Source organism: Muscardinus avellanarius (assembly GCF_963383645.1).
Source record: "Muscardinus avellanarius genome assembly, chromosome: 7".
Classification (NCBI taxonomy): domain Eukaryota; kingdom Metazoa; phylum Chordata; class Mammalia; order Rodentia; family Gliridae; genus Muscardinus; species Muscardinus avellanarius.
In genome coordinates, this window is record NC_137793.1 from 101,840,202 (window position 1) to 101,861,683 (window position 21,482).

At 38.5% G+C, this 21,482-nt stretch overlaps 1 protein-coding gene across 1 annotated transcript in view; it reads right to left on the reverse strand.

Annotated features, from left to right (window-relative positions):
• Positions 1-21,482, reverse strand: part of HMCN1 (hemicentin 1) — a gene marked incomplete at its 3' end in the record, with an annotated part of 469,132 nt that overhangs the window by 170,650 nt on the left and 277,000 nt on the right. Inside the window, exons 32-37 of the mRNA XM_080699395.1 lie at positions 21,188-21,469; positions 20,418-20,526; positions 18,690-18,859; positions 15,771-15,925; positions 11,584-11,707; positions 697-798 (exon numbers count right to left, since the gene is read on the reverse strand). Of these exons, the coding sequence (XP_080555521.1) occupies positions 697-798; positions 11,584-11,707; positions 15,771-15,925; positions 18,690-18,859; positions 20,418-20,526; positions 21,188-21,469 (942 nt within the window). The remainder of the gene's footprint in view (positions 1-696; positions 799-11,583; positions 11,708-15,770; positions 15,926-18,689; positions 18,860-20,417; positions 20,527-21,187; positions 21,470-21,482) is intronic.

Here is a 21,482-nt window from a genome sequence, read left to right on the forward strand (position 1 = left end):
AAGAATCAAGTCAATGTGAGTACTGAGAATGAATTAACAAAGATAAAGTCTTTCTATTATCCCTATATATCAATATTACTTGGTAGCACACTTTCAACCTATTTTATTTCTTATTATTGTGTACTTTCTGAGACTTTTGTTAACAAGTTTAATAAAAACCAAGTATCACACATAATATTGGCTTCAAACATTTACGTTATTGATTCATATGAATAGATTACCAGGGGTGGGAATCTACAAAACAGAGTGGTAAGCTCACCAGAAAGACTGATTTAGAATCAATTCAGTTGAGCTTCATTGGAGGAAGTGCACCGGGTTCCTTGTCATGTGTGCTAAACCTCAATATGATACATGCTTACAATGCACCAATAAAAGCATATTTTTAAAAGTCCAAAGTAGGCCTCAAAAATTTAAAAAAATGTATTTTTCAACATTAATGTACGTAGGATACAATTGTAATTTTTGTGGCCATCATTGGAACAATTCATGTTTCTAAGTGGACAAATTACTCATGTAGCTAACAGCAATGATAATTCAAACATCGGTTTAATGATATGTTTACCAATGTTTTAGCTCTGGAAAGTATTCAGTAAGCTTTAATTTATTAGTAATTAGTATATTATGTTTCTATATCATTTCAGTTCTTCCTGGAAATCTTAAGTTGTTAATGACATACTGAGTGCAAAGTAAACGTACCAGGCAAAGGATTTCCAGCTGCCTTACACACCAGCTGCACGGGGCTGTTCACCACCACTGTCTCATTCAGCATCTTCCCTGCATCTTCCAGGCTGGGTGGTTCTGCAAGAAGCCCAAACACATGATGAGTTCCTATCAGTTGGATATTTCAACTGAAATTGTTTGGGGGAAATTACAATTTTATTTATTTCTTCCTTTCTTTCTCATATATACATTGATGCCGTTGAAATGGAGTTTACTGTTAAGTAGAATATGTTAAGTGAGATTAACCAGTCACAGAACATGAAGGGTCGTATGTTTTCTCTCGTGTGTGGATGCTCGGGAGTTGTTGGGATACAAGAGGGGCCTTAGATAACGCAGGAGAAACTCCAGTGGCGCCAGGGAGGTGGTCTTGGGTTGGGGTTTGGGGGAAGAGGGAGTATTAAAGAAAACACTTCCACTGATGTTATACACCTCTGTGAGAGTACCAATGCCAATCTCTATGTCTTGTATTGAGAAAAACTCGGAACATCAACTCGGTACCTCAAGAAGCATGAGAAAAGTACCAGGAGAAAAAAATTTACAAGTGAACTAAAGGTCTTGTCTTACTTGGAAGTGGTATGATATATGTATAAACTACCATTTGAGGTTTTCATAAAAAAAATACATTTTTTTGTGGTGCTGGGGATGGAACCCAAGGGCATTCTCCTTCTGAGCTGCATCCCCAGCCCTATTTTTTATTCTTTATTTTGAAACAGGGTCTCACTAAGTTGCGGAGGGCCTACATAGCTAAGGCTGGATGCGAACCTGGATCCGCCTGTCTCAGCCTCCCAAATGCTGGGATTACAAGCATGTGCCACCATGCCCGGATAGAAAAAAAAATACATTTTAAGGATCTGTTAAATGTATCTGTTTCAGTGCACTAGACATCACCCACTCATGTATAATCAGTCAGAGATAAATTTTCATTCTTTTATGTATTTACATTTCTTTCCAGGACCCCCAGGGGGCAGTGTCACCCACTCTGGGAACCTATGAGTTAATCTATCAATTCTTTAATCTACAAGAACAGAAAAGGGAGAAAGAAAGGAAACAAACCAAAAAGGATCAGAATTAAATAAGATGGCAGAGAAAATACAAAAGTTATAGCATAGTATGAATGAATTTTTCTTGTTTAATAAACTTTTGAACATATTTTAAAAGACTTAAAATGCTTTTATGTGCTAACAATATTTTTATTTAAAAATACAAGTAGATAAAAATACGAAAAATGTTAATAATAAAAATCTGCACAAAGACATACCAAGGCAACAATTTGATATTAATTTCTGATGAGGTGGTATACAAGATAAAAATCATTAAAGATTACAGAAGGGCAAAATATCCAAAAAAAACTAAGAAATGATAAAAGCAAATGTTTAAGCATTCAACTCAGAACCTAGAAAAAGGTTGATCCCATAAGCGAAAGAGTCTAGGAATAAAGAAATAATTTATAAAAAAAAACAGGAAATAAGACTAAGGAAAACAAAAACCCAAAAGGCAGTAAGATCCAAAGTTGATTTTTGAGAAATTTAGAATAAAGTTGCAGATATGCTTGCAGATATTCTTGCAGATGAGATCTCATTTTTTTCTGGAGGTTGTTCCTGAAAACTTGCCTTGCAATCCACCCTTCTTTCACTCCTACAGTTCCTTTCATGTTCATTAATTCGATCTATTAACCTGCCCTGTATAAGTGCCTATAGTGTTTCTTCTTGTGAAGTGAATTCTAATCACCAATATAGCAGGCAAGAAAGAACAACTAGTCCTTCAATATTGCCATCTGGCTTTCCCAACTGCAAAAGGAGAAATAATCAGTCCATGACACATTCCTTTAAAACAGTTAAAGATTCCCTTGAAGTTTCTAGGATGACATGCTTAGAGAAGGCTTTGCACAGATACTGCTGCTCCCCTAAAACAGAGCTATGCGGGGATTGACTATTGCTCAATTCACTACAGAACTTAAAAGAATAAAAGGCTGAAATTCAGCAAGAATGTAGATCAAGGTCTCAGAAAAGCTACTCTTCCATGAAAAGAAAAAATGAGATCACCAATTTTTTCAGAACTCTGGAAACTAACCAAAGGGTTACAACAATCCAAGAAGTATTTGTTCAAGAAAAATCACTGGATGTGGTGGTTCACGCTTGTAAACCCAGTACTTGAGAGGCTGAGACAGGAGGATCGCAGGTTTGTGGCTAGCCTCGGCTACTTAGTGAGGCCCTCCACAACTTAGTGAAACCCTGTTTCTAAAATAAAGAATAAAAAATAAGGCTGGGAGTATAGCTTGGAGGTAGAATGCCTGTGAGTTCAATCCCCAGTGCCACAAAAGATAAAAGAAAAAGAGAAAGAAAAAAATAAATAAATGAACCTCTTTAAGAATGATGTGCTCAGCTGGGTGTGGTGGTGCACGCTTGTAATCCCTGCACTTGGGAGGCAGAGACAGGAGGATCGCACAGGTTCAAAGCCAGATGCGCTGGCTTACGAGACCCTGTTTCCAAAAATAAAAAAGTATAAAATAGGTCTGGGAGTGTAAACCGGAGGTAGAAGGGGCTTACAGGAACCCCAGTACCATACCAAAAAAAAAAAAAAAAAAAAGGAATGATGTGCTCTGTGGCCTCATTCTATTCCCAACACCTGTCCAGCTCAGCCGCACTTGCACAAATAGCACCATAGTGAATATAAAAATAGTGAAAAAGGCAGTCTATAAGAACCCTGGCAGAGCAGAATAGGCATTGACCTCCCCCAAAAACACTATTCTAAGAGAAATAGCATCATTTGACCAGACTGACCCCTCCCAGAAAATCCCCATTTGTAGAATTTGTTTCCATTGAGCCAGACGCAGGGTTCTCTTAGTGTAAACATTTTTTCCCCAAGGGCATATTGAAGGACATGTAAAATCAGACTATATAGAATTTGATCAGGAAAATCACTATACTAGTTTCTGTTCCTTCCATTATAAATTGCCTCAAGTTGGTAGCTTAAACAATACATACTCATCTTGAAGTTTTATAGTCCGGAAGTCTAACAAAGTCTTGGTTTAGAATCAAGGTGGGAGCAGAACTGAATTCCTTTTTGGAGTTTCTAGAGGGAAAGCTGTTTTCTCACCATTTCTAGCTTCCAGAAGCTATTAGCATTTATTGGCTTGTATTCTCTTTCTTCATATCCAAAGGCAACATGTGGGGGTGATGTAAAGAGAAATATCTGCCTCCCTGTCCACTTTTAATGACCCTTGTGATGGCATAGCATCTATCCAGATATTCAAGGATTATCTATTGATCCCTCAGCTGATTAAGGATTTTAATTCCACCAGTGATCTTATTTCCCTTCTCCTCCTCCCCCTTCCATTTTCCCTTCCCCTTCCCCATCTCCTTCTTCTTCTTTTACTAGGGATTGAACCCCCTGGCATTCTACCTCCAAGCCACAACCCAGACGTATTTTATTTTTTATTTTGAAACAAGGTTTCACTAAGTTGCAAAGGGCCTCACTAAGTAGCTGAGGCTAGCCATCAACTTGTGATTCTCCTGTCTCAGCCTCCCAGGTACTAGGACTACAGGTATGTGCCACCATGCCCCGCTCTTCAATTCTTCTTAAAATATAATCTGACATATTCTCTTTAAGATAAAACATAGCATATTAAGAGGTTCTAAGATTTGAAAATGAACATTTTAGTGGATGCTAATATTCTCCCTAACCCCTAAATAAATAGCAAGTAATAACAAAGCTGGCAGCCACAGTAACAATAAATACCATGTAGACAAGGGTATAAAACTTTGAAATTTTCCAGATTATGGCATTTAAAATGTTTCAATAATAACAAAAATAAGACACATTAAAAAATAAAACAATATGACCCATACACAGAAAAAGAAGAAACTGTCAATGAGGAAGCCTAGATACTGGACTTATCATATAAATACTTAAAATCAGGTAATTTAAAATGTTCCAAGAATTACAGAAACAATTATCTAAAAAACTCAGTGAAAGTAGAATAGTGTCTCACTAAACATAGAGTATGAACCAAGAGGTAGGTTATTTTTTAAAAAAAAAAAAAACAGGCCAAATACAATTCAAATTAAAAATTGAAACTGGACACGACACTGGTCTGTGTTCCCCAACATCCAATTCTGACCCAGACTCAGTGAATTTGAAGACTAATTAATTTAGATCATATAATTTCAGAAGCAGCAAGAAAAAAAATGAGGAAAAGTAAACAGATCCTCTGAGACATGGGATATCATCAAGTATAGTCAGGGTTATGGAGAAAAGGAGAGACAGAAAGGTGTGGAAAAAATGAAAAGATAATGGTTAAAACGTCTTCAAATGTGAATAAAAAGATTAATCTTAATCCAATAGGCTTAATAAACTTCAAATCAAAAAATTTCAAACAAAAGTAAAATCAAACTACTTAAAACCAAAGACCAAAAAGAAAGAAAGAAAGAAAGAAAGAAAGAAAGAAAGAAAGAAAGCAAGCAAGCAAAAAGGGAGAAGTGACTCACGTACATGAATCTTCAGTAAGGAGCTCATCAATAAACATAAAGGCTTGTGGGCAATGAGATGACATTTAAAGAGTAGAAAGAAAATGACTATCAACCAAGAATTCTATACCCAACAATTCTATCCTTCAAACACAGTAAGGAACAGAACAAAACAGAGACGACCAGCATGGCCCCTGTACAGGAATGACACATAAATTTGTGCAGCAGTCCATATTTAGAATAAATAAACAAAATAAAAATATAGAAAAATAAACACATTCCTAGAAAAATAAAAAACCTGAAGAATTCATTGGTAGACCCATGCCCCACAGGACAAACTAAAGGGAAATTTTTAAGCTGAAATGAAACAATAACTACTATCTGAAGAAACAACACTGACAGGGCTAACTGTACACATAGATATAAAGGCAATAAAATTATATAATTTTCTTTTTTTTCTTATTGACTTAAAAGACAATAGCATGAATAAATAACTATAAATTTGTGGTAATGGACAAATGATGAAAAAAGACTTAACAATGAGTACTTCAGCCACTTAGTGATACTGTGTTTTAAAACAAAAAAATAAAAGGGGCCTGGACCATACATTGGAGGTAGAACCTCTCTGAGTTAAAATTTCAGCATCACACGCCCTCCTACTCTCACCATAAAAAAAATTAATAATAATACCAGCATTCTGGAATTAATGGTAATCGCTCACTTGTGAAAATTTCTTAAACATCACTGAATTGTACACCCCAAAAGAGTAAATTTTCTAGTCCACGAATGACATCTGTGATGCATATGTAAATGATAGCAAGTTCAGAATTTTAAATGCTCAGTTCAAGAAATAAGGAATCAAGATGCTGCCATAAATGACCTATGAAAATCTCTTATAAAAATCAGATAAAAAGCTTTATCTGCTGGTCATTGCATTTCAACAAAATTTTAAGTACTAGCCTGAAAGAAATTTTAAAAAGCCAATTGCTTTTTCTACTTCAAAGAATTAAAGATAAATATTGTTACTTAGAAGTTTCTTCTTTGTTTTCTTTCTCTCTCTCTCTCTCTCTCTCTCTCTCTCTCTCTCTCTCTCTCTCTCCTTTCTTTTTTCAATAGAAAGCTTTCATTAAGTCTTCTCAGCCAACCTTAGTGAATATAAAGATGTTACCTTATAGTTTCTGGTAGCTACCATTTAAAATACATACTTTAAGGGAGCTCGGCATGGTGGCGCACGCTTGTAATCCCCACGCTTAGGATCACACAGATTCTAAGCCAGCCTCAGCTACTTAGTGAGGCTCTCAGCAACTTAGTAAGATCCTGTTTCCAAATAAAATATTTAAAAAAAGGTCTGGGAGTGTAGCCTGGAGGTAGAAAGCCTCTGGGTTCTACCCCCAGTACCACCACCAAAAAAACAAAACAAAACAAAAACAAGCATACTTTAGAAATGTCAGGTAACTAAGTAACTAAAATAGGCCAGTTGAAGACCAAAGGGACACTCTGTGGGTGGGCACTGCAGCTATTAGCAGATAGGAATGACAAGAAAAGAGTGGCCTGGAAATCTACTGAATTCTTGAAAGGGAATGTTTGCCAAAGAAATTACAACCCAGTCTACAAAAGCCTGTGATGCTTTACTGATTCAAGTGCTAGACAGACAGAGAATTCCAATGTAAGAGTATATAGTAAATATGAGAAAAGCCTGTTGTTGTTTTTTTTAAGGCAAATATGTGATGAATTCCATCATTTCCTTTTTGCATTTAAATGAACAGTCCTGAATTCAGGAGAACACTGTTCTAGACAGACCATTAGTAAGGTACCACATCTTATGTTAACAGTACGATGTCTGCATTCTCCAGGCAGGGGGGCAAATTCCATTCAATTTACAGTTTTGTTTGGGCTTTTTCCTTCTTCCAAAAGCTGCATGTGCATACCATGCCAAAACCACAATACTACTTCTTGATACATCTTGAGCTAGATTCTGCCGGTTCCTTTAATCACTCCGCATGAACTGACTTTTAAATTCTGGTTAAATTTGATACTTAACTTATCTAAAAGTGATTTTGGTGAGTCGATCCTCCCCATCCACAAAATCTGTGAAACAGTGAGGAATAAATTCATCTATACCCCTCTCCCCAAATAGTAGAGTCCTGAACTGAACTTACCCACTAAAAAAGAAAGAAAAAAAAGTTTCCTACAACATTCCCAAGTCTCCTATAGGCCACAAGTGAGCTATGATAAAAAGCACAGAAATGATAGAGAAACCTTTTTCTGAGTGGGTGTTAGCAGATGTTAGCCAAGTAAATGCTTTAAAAAAATAAAATAAAAATAAAGGGTGCTCTACTAATGTTTTTACCAGACAACTAATACAGACCCCAGTGGGTTCCTTTCCTGGCCAACTGTAAAGGCAGCAGATTTTAGATATATTTGTTAAAATGGTGCAATGAGATGGGCCAGGAGCCAGACATGTGTTTTGCCTACACAGGCTTTATGCTACCAATTACAGATGTCGACACGGAGCCAGGCACCAGGCTGTTTTTCATGGGTAGTCTTTCATTAATTCTCCAACAGCCCCTAAGACTAGGCGGTATTATCATTTTCCTTCGAGTTGTACAGATGAGGACTCTTAAGTTTGTATAAAGTTAATATCTAAGCTCGACACCTTGCAGGCATAAATAGACTCAGTAGGAACGAAACTTGTAGCCTGTCCTTTTAACTAATACTTTCTATTTCTTCTGGGTGCTCACCTTGGTGGATTTTTTCCCCCCATGGGAAATAATTATGTGCAGATGACATGAATGCTTGAGCTATTAGACCCCAAATAATCACTTGTTTATGGAAACATCTGTTTTATTTGGCAAATATTTGAAGTTTAGATATAATTTCATAGTTAGGTTTAGAGAATAAAGCTTCCAGAATTATGAAACACTCATGATTAAAAAAAAGACCACCTACTGAGGGCTCTTTCCTTTTATAATGAACAGAACTCTCTGGAAAGTTCCATGAGAACATTTCTCTTCTCATGATCCTGACTCAGTCTCCTAGTCACCCTTACTTCAGCTCTTGGAAACATTTTTTTCCCTCTATGAGTGAGAAGAATGGAAGTACCTAAGATCTTTTTAGAGTAAAGGAAAATATCAAACAATTGAAATGCAAAGTGTTTTAGAATTGAACATTTTTGGATGACTGCTCTTAAAATGCCTATTTGAAGAATGTTTAATCCCATCAGTAAAGACTGGCATTAAAACAATCCCAACTCAATCAGCTATAGGCTGGATTAAATAAATTAATAACCGAAGTAAATTTTAGCGATGCTTGCCTCAGAGTGAATTTGTCAATGATTCTCTTAATATACAATACCAGTACTGGGTACAATTCTTTGGAAACATTCACAGATTAAGAATGTAACCAGGCCAGCTCCTCTGTTGTTCCTTCTATCACTAACTTCTAAGATTGATTAGCCCTTTTATGAAACTGGATTAGCATGTCTAGAGTAACTAAAGAAAACCAGATCCAAATGATACCCTAACATTTTATTTTATTTATTAGTGTGTGTGTGTGTGTGTGTGTGTGTGTGTGTGTATGTGTGTGTGTGTGTGTGTGTGTGTGTGTGTGTGTGTGGTACCGGGGATGGGACCCAAGAGAATTGTAACTCCGAGCTACACACCTAGCCCTAACTTTTAGTCCTTTTATTTTTGAAACAAGGTCTCAGTGAGTTGCGAAGGGCCTTGCTAAGTAACTGAGGCTGTCCGCAAAATGCGACTTTCCTGTCTCCATCTCCCGAATGCTGAGATTACAAGGGTGCGCCACCACACCCGGCCACTCCGATATTTTAATATGTGCTGTCCTTAAGTGACTCTTTTCACAACCTACTTTATAAACTTTTTCATATTAATTGACTTGTCCTTTTAACCTCCAAGGTCTTTTAAAGTCTTTTATTGGCTATTTTTTTTAGAAATTCCTATACATTTTAACATCTTCAGCAATCACTGGAGTTATTAATGCAAATACTGAAGAGGATAGAATTTACATCGAAGTCTCATAAATCCAATATGGCACCATTGGCATGAGTACCAAGCCGAGAGGCCAGCTTTCTGTCCTAGTTCCAGTCATGCACATAACCAACTACTTCCTTCTGGTAGACTGTGATTGGTACTAGATTAAACATTCACTTCAGACAGGTGTGGTGGCACACACTTGTAATCCCAGCATTTGGGAGGTTGAGGCAGGAGGATTGTGGTTCATGTACAGACTCAGCTATTTAGTGAAGCCCTTTGAAATTCAGTGAGACCCTGTTTCAAAATAAAAAATTTTTAAAAAGGGCTGGAGGTATAGGTTGGAGGTAGAATGCTCCTGGGTTCTATTCCCAGTACTGAAAAAAAAAAGTTCACTTCACTACTTATCCTGCTTCAGGGTGGCCAGATGTTATCCAGATCAATTAAGATCAGACTTAAAATGTCTGAAGCTATTGCTATATTTTAACTTTATTCTGTGATTTGTATAGAATATTATTTTATATTATCCATCTGACTTGGCAATTTTTAATAAGGCTCTGCAATGACTAACCTTCTGTTTCTCTTTTCACATTGACTCAGATGTTTCCCAGCCTGCTTCCCTTCTCTTTGATGATTTTCCATGTAGATGTGTATTCTAAGCCAAATCATGACAACGGATATTTTGTCAGATTTACGGACATGTGCTTTCTGAGGTATCAATTTTGCTTTCTCTCTTCTATTTTTGTTGTTTCTTTGATGGATATATGCTTTTTATTCTCCCCCATGGACTCTGGTTTTCAGTCATTTTTGACTACATTGTCAAATCTCTAGACCAGTCTTTAGTGTCTGGGCCATTATTTCTCCAATTCATAGTGCTCAGAACACTGATGTCAGAAATGTAGTTGTTTCAGAAGATCTGGGACTGGGTTCTGGAGGCTGTATTTTGGATATGCAAAGAGGAGAGAAGAAGCCTTAAAGTAGAAAGGAGTAGACAGAAGAGATGGCCCCGCCTCAGCCTACTCTTAGACAGAAGCAGAGTCTGATTGATGCTAGGGGCAGCTGTTGAGTACTAGAAAGACAAAGATGGTCTTAGAAGAAAAAAACATAAACTCAGGGCAACTTCAGGGACAGCAGAGTTAGCTTGTCCTCTACCCCCAAATATGATGAACTAATTCGAAAGTGGTTATACTTAGATACTGATCATTGAATTAATTACTCAGTAAAGAATAAAGGACTGGTCGAGAACCACGGTGTATATGTGTAAACATCCTTAAGTTAGGTGTTCATATTTAGGAAAATAAATTATTAGAAACATTTAGGGAATTGAAAATTTGAATTAATTTTTTTGGTGGTACTGGGGTTCCTCAAAAACCCTTCTACCTCCGGGCTATACTCCCAGACCTATTTTATATTTTTATTTGGAAAGAGGGTCTCTTAAGCCAGCAAGGCTGGCTTTGAACCTGCGCGATCCTCCTGTTTCCGCCTCCCAAGCGTGGGGATTATGAGCGTGTGCCACCACACCCAGCTGAAACTTTGAATCTTTTAACTAGATGATTTAAATAAAAGAAAGTATGCAAAGAAGCTAATTAGAAGAATCCAATATCAACTGAAATTTTTACTCTTTTGTTCACGGCATTTTTAATTTTTTTTTACTTCCTATTGTGCACTTGGAATTAAGTTAGATGCTGGGATATTATTCTAGGTTCAATTCCTTGGTAATGTGTAATGAGTATGCAAATGAATACATGAATAAATGAATGAATGAACAACTAAAGAAATGAAAGTTTGAATGAGAAATATAATGAATGAAAGTGAATTATGTATATATGAAGATCATGGGTCGCTCTCTACACATACTATGGCTGAATCAGGAAAACCCAGGCTCTAATTCTTGACCTTCTCTGAGACTCTAGAGACACACAGTCTTATAGTCAAGGTCTTACAAGTTTACTGTGAAGCTACAATACTGACATCATGCTCCACGGCCACCTAGACTTTTTATTAAAGGCCCAGAGGAGAACTTGGGCCAAGGAGAGCTGCTAGTCACAAAACACCTCGTACAAGCAGGCAAGAGAATTACAGACAGGACTGTGGTACGCTCCTGCAACTTCCATCTCCTTAAAAATGTTTTTCTGTAGAAAATAATCAGTTAAAGGAATACAAGTAATTTAAAACACAGGATCTATATGGAGTTGAGGGCTCCTGCACATTCTCTTTGACAACTTGAAAACTGAGGCTCTTAAATATGAGCAATTATAATCATAGTAAACCATCTCATTTGCTTTTTTTTCATGCAGACTAAAATAAACACTTGTCTCTTTTATATTATAATTCAATAAAAAGGAGACCACGATGATAAAAAGAAAGCCATAAAATTACTTTTTGTTGAGATGTGGAAATTACATTACCATGCACATGCAATTGAGTGTTCTGTTGGGCTTCTCCAGCCGCGTTAGTAGCCACACATGTGTATCTGCCAGCATCCTCCAACATGGCTTTGGCAATTTGTAGGACTCGGCCAGAAGACTGTATCTAATTGGGAGCAGAAAGCATACCAGCATTGGTGCTTGGATTTGAAAGCATTCACTGAGATAGAAAAAACTCATTCAATTTATAATATCTTATTATATCTTCATGCCAATATCTTAATTACCTCTTGATAAACTAGAGCCAGATCACTTCATTATGCTTAAGAAAACAGGTTAATTAGATTGAAAAACTTATTCTTATTCATTGGAAAGTACAAAATAAAATAGCCCAAGGCTAGCCTGCTGGTATAGTCATAAAAGTGCACTGCATAAAAAAAAAAAAGGACTTTCATGCTGAAGTATGATATGATGAAAATGTAAGCTATTTGAAAAATAAGTGGCCACATTTATAAAACACTTCATAGATAATTTTAATACAACAATCTTTTTTATTAAATTGTCACGGGGGCCAGAAAAACAATAAAAATTATAAAATATGAGTAACGGGAATACAGCTAAACTCTTTCTGACTGTTTTTCCTTATTTCCCTCCTAAAACCATTGTAACTGGCCCTCAAAATTTTGAAACTGATGGTGCAGAGGTTATTCTTTGAAACTGATTATTCCAAAGTCACCCGTAACGTCTAATCACACTATCCAGTAGCCCGTGTTGTGATGTAAACTCTCTCAAACTATCTACAACATTTAGTATCATTGACAACACGCTCCTTCCAACTCCATCCCCTTTTAAAGATACACCATTCCACCGGGCATGGTGGCACACACTCGTAATCCCAGCATTTGGGAGGCTGAGACCGAAGGATCGCGGTTCGTGGACAGCCTCAGCTACTTAGTGAGGCCCTCCGCAGCTCAGTGAGACCCTGTTTCAAAATAAAGAATAAGCCGGGCTTGGTGGCGCACGCTTGTAATCCCCGCGCTTGGGAGGCAGAGACAGGAGGATTGCGTGGGTTCGAAGCCAGCCGCGCTGGCTTAAGAGACCCTGTTTCCAAATTAAAAAATATAAAATAGGTCTGGGAGTGTAGCCCGGAGATAGAAGGGTTTTCAGGAACCCCAGTACCACACATTAAAAAAAAAAAAAGAATTAAAAAAAAAAAAAAACAGGGCAGGGGGTGTAGCTCTGAGGTTGAATGCCCTTGGGTTCCATCCCCAGACTCCCCTCCCCCGCCACACACACACACACACACACAAAGATACAGCATTCCCTCAGTTTCTTATTCTCCAACTTTCTTAGGAGATTATATCATCTGCTTCCTCTTTCTATATCCTAAGCAGGAAAATTTAGCTCTCTGGTAGTTTTCATTCACACACATGGCATGAGGGGAAATCCTGCTGCAGGATTCTAAATTTATGTCTCTCCTGAATTCTGCGTTTACAGGTCCACCAATCTGCTGGACAGGTTAGTATATGAAGTTTAGCCTAGCCAGAACTAAAGCTCATAAATTCTTTCCTTTATCTCTCAAGCCCACTTCTTATTGCGCTTTCCCGGTCCCGCTTAGTGGCACACACTATTTTTTTCCAGTCACTGATGTTTTGGAGGCCACCGTGACTCCTATTAACGATACCGCTGTAGGCGCTTCAGATTCCGATTTTCCATTTCCACAGCCACTGTGGGATTAAAATGGCTTCCCAACTGATGTTTCAGTGTCTCCAACGACCTCAGCTTTATTTCTTTTTTCTACCCTGCACGCTGTTGCCAGAATAATTTGTTCGAAATGGAAATCTGATCCTTTTACCAGCCCCTTCCAACCTCATGCATGGCTCCCTCCCCTTGCCCAGAATGAAATCTGAACTCCACTGAGGTTCCAGGCTTCCCACATTCTGACCCCACATGATCTGTCCAAATGGCCATGTAAACCCCTGCCTAACCTATTTTCCAGACACACTGTGCTGGACGTGTCGGGCAACACATTGGTTCATTTATACTCACCTTTGGAATATTGTGCCTGGCCTTGAAATTCAATCATTTCCCTAAGACTCTGAACAAGGCCAATCCTCTCGCTCCTTTTTCTTCTGACTCTTTATTCTGCCTTTGAAGTAACTCATTCATCCCATGTTTCAGATATCATCAATGTGCCGTGGTCTTCAGCCAGGCCTTGCTGTTGTTACATGTATTCAATGATCTACTGGCCTCTCCACTAGTTTATCCCAAAGTTACCTCATCCTCCATAAGTCTGAAACTCAGATCATGGTTCCCCCCCCCCCTTAACCTAGTCCTCTTCTAGAATCTTCTAGAATCTTCTATGTCATCAGATGGCAATGCTACCTATTCCGTTATGTTGGTTAGATTCCTGGGAATCTTCCCTTACACATCTCTCTCCCTCACCTTTCATAAATACCTCTCTCCCAATGACTGGACCACTAAATAACTCTCAAATCTAAGTATTGTTGTCTCTATGGCCACCCTGTGAGCCCAAATTTCTGTCTCTGTCTCTATAGAGAAATACAAATAGGTCCTAAATGGTTCTATGTCCCTATACTTAGCTCTTTCAATATATTCTTCAGAATAAATAATATAGCCACTGTTATCCTCTGCATGATGATATTTTGATGAACAACAGATACTATATATGATAATATGTACCATTAATCTAGGTGCATATGAAGCTATACAATATTGGTTTGTATAACTAAAGACTCTAATATGGGTATAATGATAAAATGGCCTAAGTCTACATTTTTGTTGTTGTTGTTTGTGGTACTGGGGATTGAACTCAGGGGCATTCTACCTTTGAGTTACACCCCCAGTCCTATTTTACTTTTTATTTTGAAACAGGGTCTCACTAAGTTGTGGAGGACCTTGACAATGTTATACGTGTACAGTGATAAAATTGTCTAGGGGTGCATTTCTCAGAATGTATTTCGGTAATAAAATGATGCATGACTATACTTAACATGCATTGCCACATCTTTTTCCTCTTAAAGCTCATCAAAGGCTGCCCTCATTGCTTTAGAGTCAAAATAAGGTCATAAGCAGAAGTAATTGCCTCCCACCATCTTTCAGTCTCCTCCCCACCTCTCCTTTGCCTCGCCAGCCAACTGGCTTGCTTTCCAATCCTCAAGAAGTGTCCCCCTCCCCTTCTTTATTTGCCTTGTGCATCTTCTTTGCAATATTCAGTTATTTTCCATTAATTCAGCCATTTAACGCCTGTATATTCTTCAGGACTCTGCTCAAAGGATTTCCTCATTGTATGTTCTTATGCCTCTCTACAATCTCTCTTAAAATCACTCATTACAATTTGCAATTCTCTTTTTATAGGATTATGTGAAAAATCTTTATCTCTCAGATAAACAATATTTACCTACACTATGTTTGAAGATCATAAACTGACTCTTCCACTAGTACAAAGGTGTGGGAATAGTTCTGTTAGATTTGGAAAGGAAAAAATAGAAGAACAGAGATCTATTGCTTCTGTTGGAAAGAACTCAAGACATCTCTCTTGTTAAAAACTTACTTCCGGTAAAATTCAAGTCCATATTATTCAAATAACTTGATTCTAGTAGCAAAGTCTATTTATGCATACTTATTCTAATAATAAATGCATCATTTAGATTACCCAGATTAGAATGCTATTATTTGTTTATCTATTTTTCCCCTAAATCAATAAACATGTACTGATACACAGTTACATGCCAGAGACTATAATCAATATATGAAAGGTAGGATACGAAAGTGAATTTATTTACAGAGACCTTTTGGGGGCCCACAAAATAGTTTTTAAAAATGTTTTTCAAGATTTATTTCACTTAGATTTATGCACATATGGTGTTATCTCAATCTTAGTCTCTGGTAAACATATTGGGGTACCTGGGCTTATTATTATTAATGAATATTATTCATCCCTAAGACACCAGTGTTTTGACAGCCCAAACAAGCATGAGTCAAAATAATAAAAATCCCGACCACTGTGCTAAACCCTGTATTATTGTTAAGGTTATTCAATCTTTATATAATTCCATTTTACAACTGTAAGGAAAACACATACTGTTGTTATAAACTTTCTTTAAAGTCTGTCCCAGAGGAACATCTACAGTGAGTAAAGAACGCTGTGATTGCTGTAGGAATCCCGAGAGCCCTCTCCATTTGGGCTCAGGGATACGTGTCCTTACTTTGAGGTTTCCTTGGGCGGTGTTCACGGGCTGACCGTCTTTTAACCATGTAATGGACGGATGTGGAATGCCGCTGACAATGCACTGGAAGCTGACAGGCTTGTGTTTCACCACAGCTCTCTCTGGAAGGCCCGAGGACTTGATTGTTGGAGGAACTAGACAGAAGGAGCGGAGGGAGAGAAGCAAGAAACAGATGAAAACCTGTAATCGAGGAGGGTATTAACCACCTAAAACTAGGAATTAAAAGACCTGAAACTAGAAAAGAGAAACATCCTTATGGTAACAAACATGAAGGAATTTTGAGATCCATTTTACATTAGTAATTTTATTTATTACTTATATCTTAACTGTGCATCTCTAATTCTCCAGACAACAAATAAAAAGTATATATGGATAGTACAATAGTACAAGCTAACATTTGGCTTCCAGCTTTTTTTTTTTTTTTTTTTCCTTCGGTACTGGGGATGGAACCCAGGGGCATTCTACCTCCGAGATATACCTCCAGCCCTGTTTTTTATTCTTTATTTTGAAACAGAGTCTCACTAAGTAGCTGAGGCTGTCCTCGAACCTGTTATCCTCCTGTCTCAGCCTCCCAAATGCTGGGATTACAAGTGTGCGCCACTACACCCGGCTTGGCTTTCACCTTTTGCTGTGTTTTTCTAACCAAGAATGATATTCTTTTTCGTTGGAACTATGACATTAAATAAGCGTAGGATTCCAGCTGTATTTTATTTATTTAGTTAGATACTTAGTTACTTACTTTTTCTGGTGCTGGGGATAAAACTCAGGGGCATTCTACCTTCAAGCTAAACCCCCAACCTCTTTTAAATTTTTTTTTTAATTTGTTAATAGGGTCTCACTAAGTTACCGAGAGCTTCACTAAGTTGTCGAGGCTGGCTTTGAACCTGTGATCCTCCTGTTTCAGCCTCTCAAGTACTGGTATTACAGGCATGAACCACTACACCCAGCTCCAGCAGTATTTATACCACACAACTCTGTGTCTTGGTCCCCAACATGGCTGACTAAACTTCGGATGGCAACTTGCCTCTAATGGCCCTGTCACATCCTCTCTCCCAATAATTAGAATTGAGACTGAAAAACAGGTATTTGTATGCCCAAATTCGGTATGGGGAAAGAAGGAAGGGAGGAAGGAAGGAAGGAAGGAAGGAAGGAAGGAAGGAAGGAAGGAAGGAAGGAAGGAAGAAAGGAAGAAAGGAAGGAAGGAAGAAAGGAAGAAAGGAAGGAAGGAAGGGCTAGTCAGGTGTGGTAGCGCATACCTACCTGTTATCCTAGTACTTGGAAAGCTAAAACAGGAAGATCACAGGCTGGAGGTCAACTGCAGCTACTTAGAGAGGCTTTTAGGAACTTAGTGAGACCCCATTTCAAAATAAAAAATAAAATAGGACTGGAGGGGCCGGGCGTGGTGGCGCACGCTTGTAATCCCCACGCTTGGGAGGCGGAGACAGGAGGATTGCACAGGTTCGAAGCCAGCCACGCTGGCTTAAGAGACCCTGTTTCCAAAAATAAAAAATAGGTCTGGGAGTGTAACCCAGAGGTAGAAGGGCTTCCAGGAACCCCAGTACCACCAAAAAAAAAAAAAAAATAGGACTGGAGGTGTAGATCAGAGGTTGAATGTCCCTGGGTGTAATTCCCAATACCACACACAGAAAGAAAAGAAAGAAGGAGGGGGGGAGAGAGAGAGAGAGAGAGAGAGAGAGAGAGAGAGAGAGAGAGGAGAGGAGAGGAGAGGAGAGGAGAGGAGAGGAGAAGAGAAGAGAAGAGAAAGAGAAAGAGAAAGAGGGAAAAAAGAAGGGGGAGAGGGAGGGAGGAAGGAAGGGAGGGCGGGCCTAGTGGCAAATGCCAGTAATCCCAGTACTTGGAAGGCTAAAACAGGAGGATTACAAGTTCAAGGCCAGCCTCAGCAACCTAGTTAGACCCTGTGTTTCAAAATAATAAAATAAAATAGGGCTGGGAGTATAGCTGATTGAACTTTGGTAGATCAAAAGTAGAATGTCCCTGTGTACAATCCCCAGTACCACAAAAAACAGATAGATAGATGGATAGATAGATAGATAGGCACAACAGAGGGAAGAATGAAGCTGATGTTCATAAGACTCCTCCTCTGTGGCCTGCAAAGTCTGCAGAGCCTGGTTCTAGTTCCTCCCTCCTCAAGTTCAGCTTGTCAAGTGAGTCCACTAATACCCTGGCAGAGCTGCTTCCATCATTGGGTCAATGGTCATGATCCCAATATGCCAGGTCTGTGGATCGCTTGGGTGCCCTGGATGCTTCAATTCACCCTCAGCCCTGACCTGCAGAACTGACTCACAGTCGTTCCTGCTTGGGCAAAGCCCCTCAAATGCTGATGCAACCCCTTTACTTGGAAATTGCTGCCTGCCTCTTCTATCTTATTTATTCTCACTCCTCACACCCAGCACTCTATGTAGAATAGACTTCCTAACATTCGAATGCTATCTAAACTTATTCACACGCTACCTCTTGAGTGAGTCTGTCTGTAAAACAAATCTGCCCTTATTTAAGTCAAATTGACATCTTGCATATGACTTCCTTTAACTCAAGATTTATTTAGATAACTGAGCTCCAATCTGAACTAGATAATGAAACGATATACACATTTATTTGTTTAGGTACTGGGGATTGAACCCAGGGGCATTGTCTCTTTAAGCTACACCCCGGCCCCCTCTCCTTTTCATTTAGAAACAGAGTCTCACTAAATTGCTGAGGCTGGCCTGGAACCTGCCAATCTCCTGTCTCAGGCTCCCAAGTGCTGGGATGACAGGCATGAGCCACCAGGCCTGGCACACATGTTCATTTAAAATGCCCAGTACTACCAATAAAATAAAATAAAAATTCATCAATAAGAGTATATTAAAAAATGCTCCCATCACTGGCCCTGCCTACCGTGAATGGTCACTTCAAATTCCTTCCTGTAGTCACCAGCTGTGTTGGTCGCCACACACTGATAGAGGCCCGTGTCTGACACTTGAGCCTGAGCAATAATCAGCTTGCGTCCGTTTAGTAAAATCTTGAATCCATCCCTTTCATCGATTAGCTGACCATCCTTTAGCCACCTAGAAAAAAGGACAAAAAGATGTCTGGGTATATAGTATAGGCAAGCAGTTTCCTAGGAGATACTGCTACATATCATATTTATTTTCTACTAAGTACTTGCCTAATTTTCTAAGTATTCACACTATAAAATAAAAGGTGAATGGAAAGAAGAAAGAAAGGAAAGTTGACTTATCATAGAAGTTAGCATACTGTTGGAACTCAATAGCTATTTGTTGAGTTCTTTATTATTATTTAAATTTTGTCTTCTTTGTGGTACTGGGGATTGAACTCAGGAGCATTCTACCTTTGAGCCACATCCCCAGCCCTATTTTTTTTAAATATTCAAATAAGGCCTTGCTAAGTTGCTGAGGGTGTCCCCAAGTTTCTGAGGCTGGCATCGAATTTGTGATTCTCCTAGCTCAGCCTCTCAAGTACTGAAATTACAGGTGTGCCCCTCTACATCCAGCTGAGTTTTTGTTTGTTTGTTTATTTATTTATTTATTTATTTTTGGTGGTACTGGGGTTCCTGGAAGCCCTTCTACCTCTGGGCTACACTCCCAGGCCTATTTTATATTTTTTTATTTGGAAACAGGGTCTTTTAAGCCAGCGAGGCTGGCTCCAAACCAGCGCGATCCTCCTGTCTCCGCCTCCCAAGTGCGGAGATTACAAGCGTGTGCCTCCACGCCCAGCTGAGTTTTCTTTTTTTAATTTTCACACTAATTCTCGGTCATAGAAAGGGGTAAATTCCCCTAAATTTTACTTACTTAAGTATTTAAATAATAAAAAGAAAAATGCAAACAGTCTTGAGACATTTGTAAACAAAACACTGAAATTAATGTAGCTTTATATTTTTATATTTTTATGAAATATCACTTTCTATTTAGTTTTCTAATCATATGTGAACATGTTTCATTCCCCTAGTTTTCTAACTGTTCCTCTGCATATCCAATCACTTTCTAAATGAAACTAAGTTCTTAATAAATGTTTTGTGAATAGAGGGATTAAAAAAAGGACTGGTAAAAATATATTCATGTATATTCGTGTGTGTGTGTGTGTGTTTGTGTTACTGGGGATTGAACTTTAATAGGATTCTACCTCCCAGCCTTATTTTATTTTTTATTTTGAAACAAGGTCTCCTAAGTTGCCAAGGGTTTTGCTAAGTTGCTTAAGCTAGCCTTTAACCTGGGATCCCCCTGTGTCAGCCTCCCAAGTACTAGGGTGACAGGCATGTACCTCCATGCCTGGGCTTCTGGTATTAATTTATTCAGTTGGTTTTTTTTAACATTTCAGTGTCTCAGGAAGATGTGATATTAACACTGCTTAATAATCTGTTGTTCTTAATTGAATCAGTGTAATTTCCAAGATCCTACAAAAGAATTTTCCCAGTTGAGTTAAATGTAGGTGCCCTTTGAATGTCAAGTCAAAATTGTCTTGTCTATAGAGTATATTTTAAGAAGAATAAAAAGAATGTAACTTTTTGCTTCCCCTTTCTTATGACACAGAAAATCTTTCAAGACAGCTCCAGAACACTCAGATCCAGACGCAGGAGGTATTTGGAAGACATACCCTAACCCTTACATGATAGTTGGTGGGGGTGAGCCCGTCACTTGACATTCCAGCTCCAGTAAGTTATTGACCATCACAATGAAGTACGATGTTTCATCTCCTCCTTCTACGGCCGGTGGTACTGGAAAATGACAGGGGCAGAACATATAAAGAAATGTATCAACAAAAAAACACACCATCACATCAAGCAATACCAAGAAGTAGTTTACAATATTGATATTTATCACAGTAACTTGGTACACAAATGTACTTTTACAATAATCCTTTGCTAGGATCATTGAATGTACTTATGACAATGTGGATTTTTCAACAACCAGAACTATGGTGCTATTCATGCTATATGAATATAACTTAAATTCATATTTTAGAGCACTTATTTTCATAAGTCAAAAAGATCTCCCCAAATTGGGGCATCTACTGCTAAAACCATCAATCTAGAACTAAAGATATAAAGATATTGAGGTTACAAGGTAACTTCCCAAGGTCCAGGGACTACTTTTTCTTGTCTAGTAGAGTGCTCCTGACAAACCATTTTGTGGTTCAATGCACTCAGAAATTGTCATAGACGTAAGAATGCATCAACACACAAAGTCTACCCATCAGAGTCAGGAGAAAATTTACCTGGGAGCCTTGATCATGAGACTTTGGCAGTGAATCCACTTCTTGGTAGTACGCAGTGCAGAATAGAACAGACAACTGTACATTATCTTAGATAGCTTTATTGTTGATCAACAAAAGATGGAAATCGGAAAATTTAGGGGGCCAAGGACATTCTTATTTACCTAAGACTTCAACTTCATATTTGATTTCTTTTTCTCCTGCCACACTGGTAGCCACACACACGTATTGACCCCGATCAGTTTCGAGGGCACTCATGATTTCGAGTTTCTTCCCCCCAGCTTCGATGCGGATGTTGTCACCGGCTTTCAGGGGCACACCGTCTTTCAACCACGTGAGAGCCGGGGGAGGGTTGCCCGTAGCTTTACACTCCAGTGTCAAGGAGTCAGCAACGACAACTTTCCTGTTCACAGGTGTGGCCAAGTCACCTTCAATCGTGGGAGGAACTAGGTGGAGAAA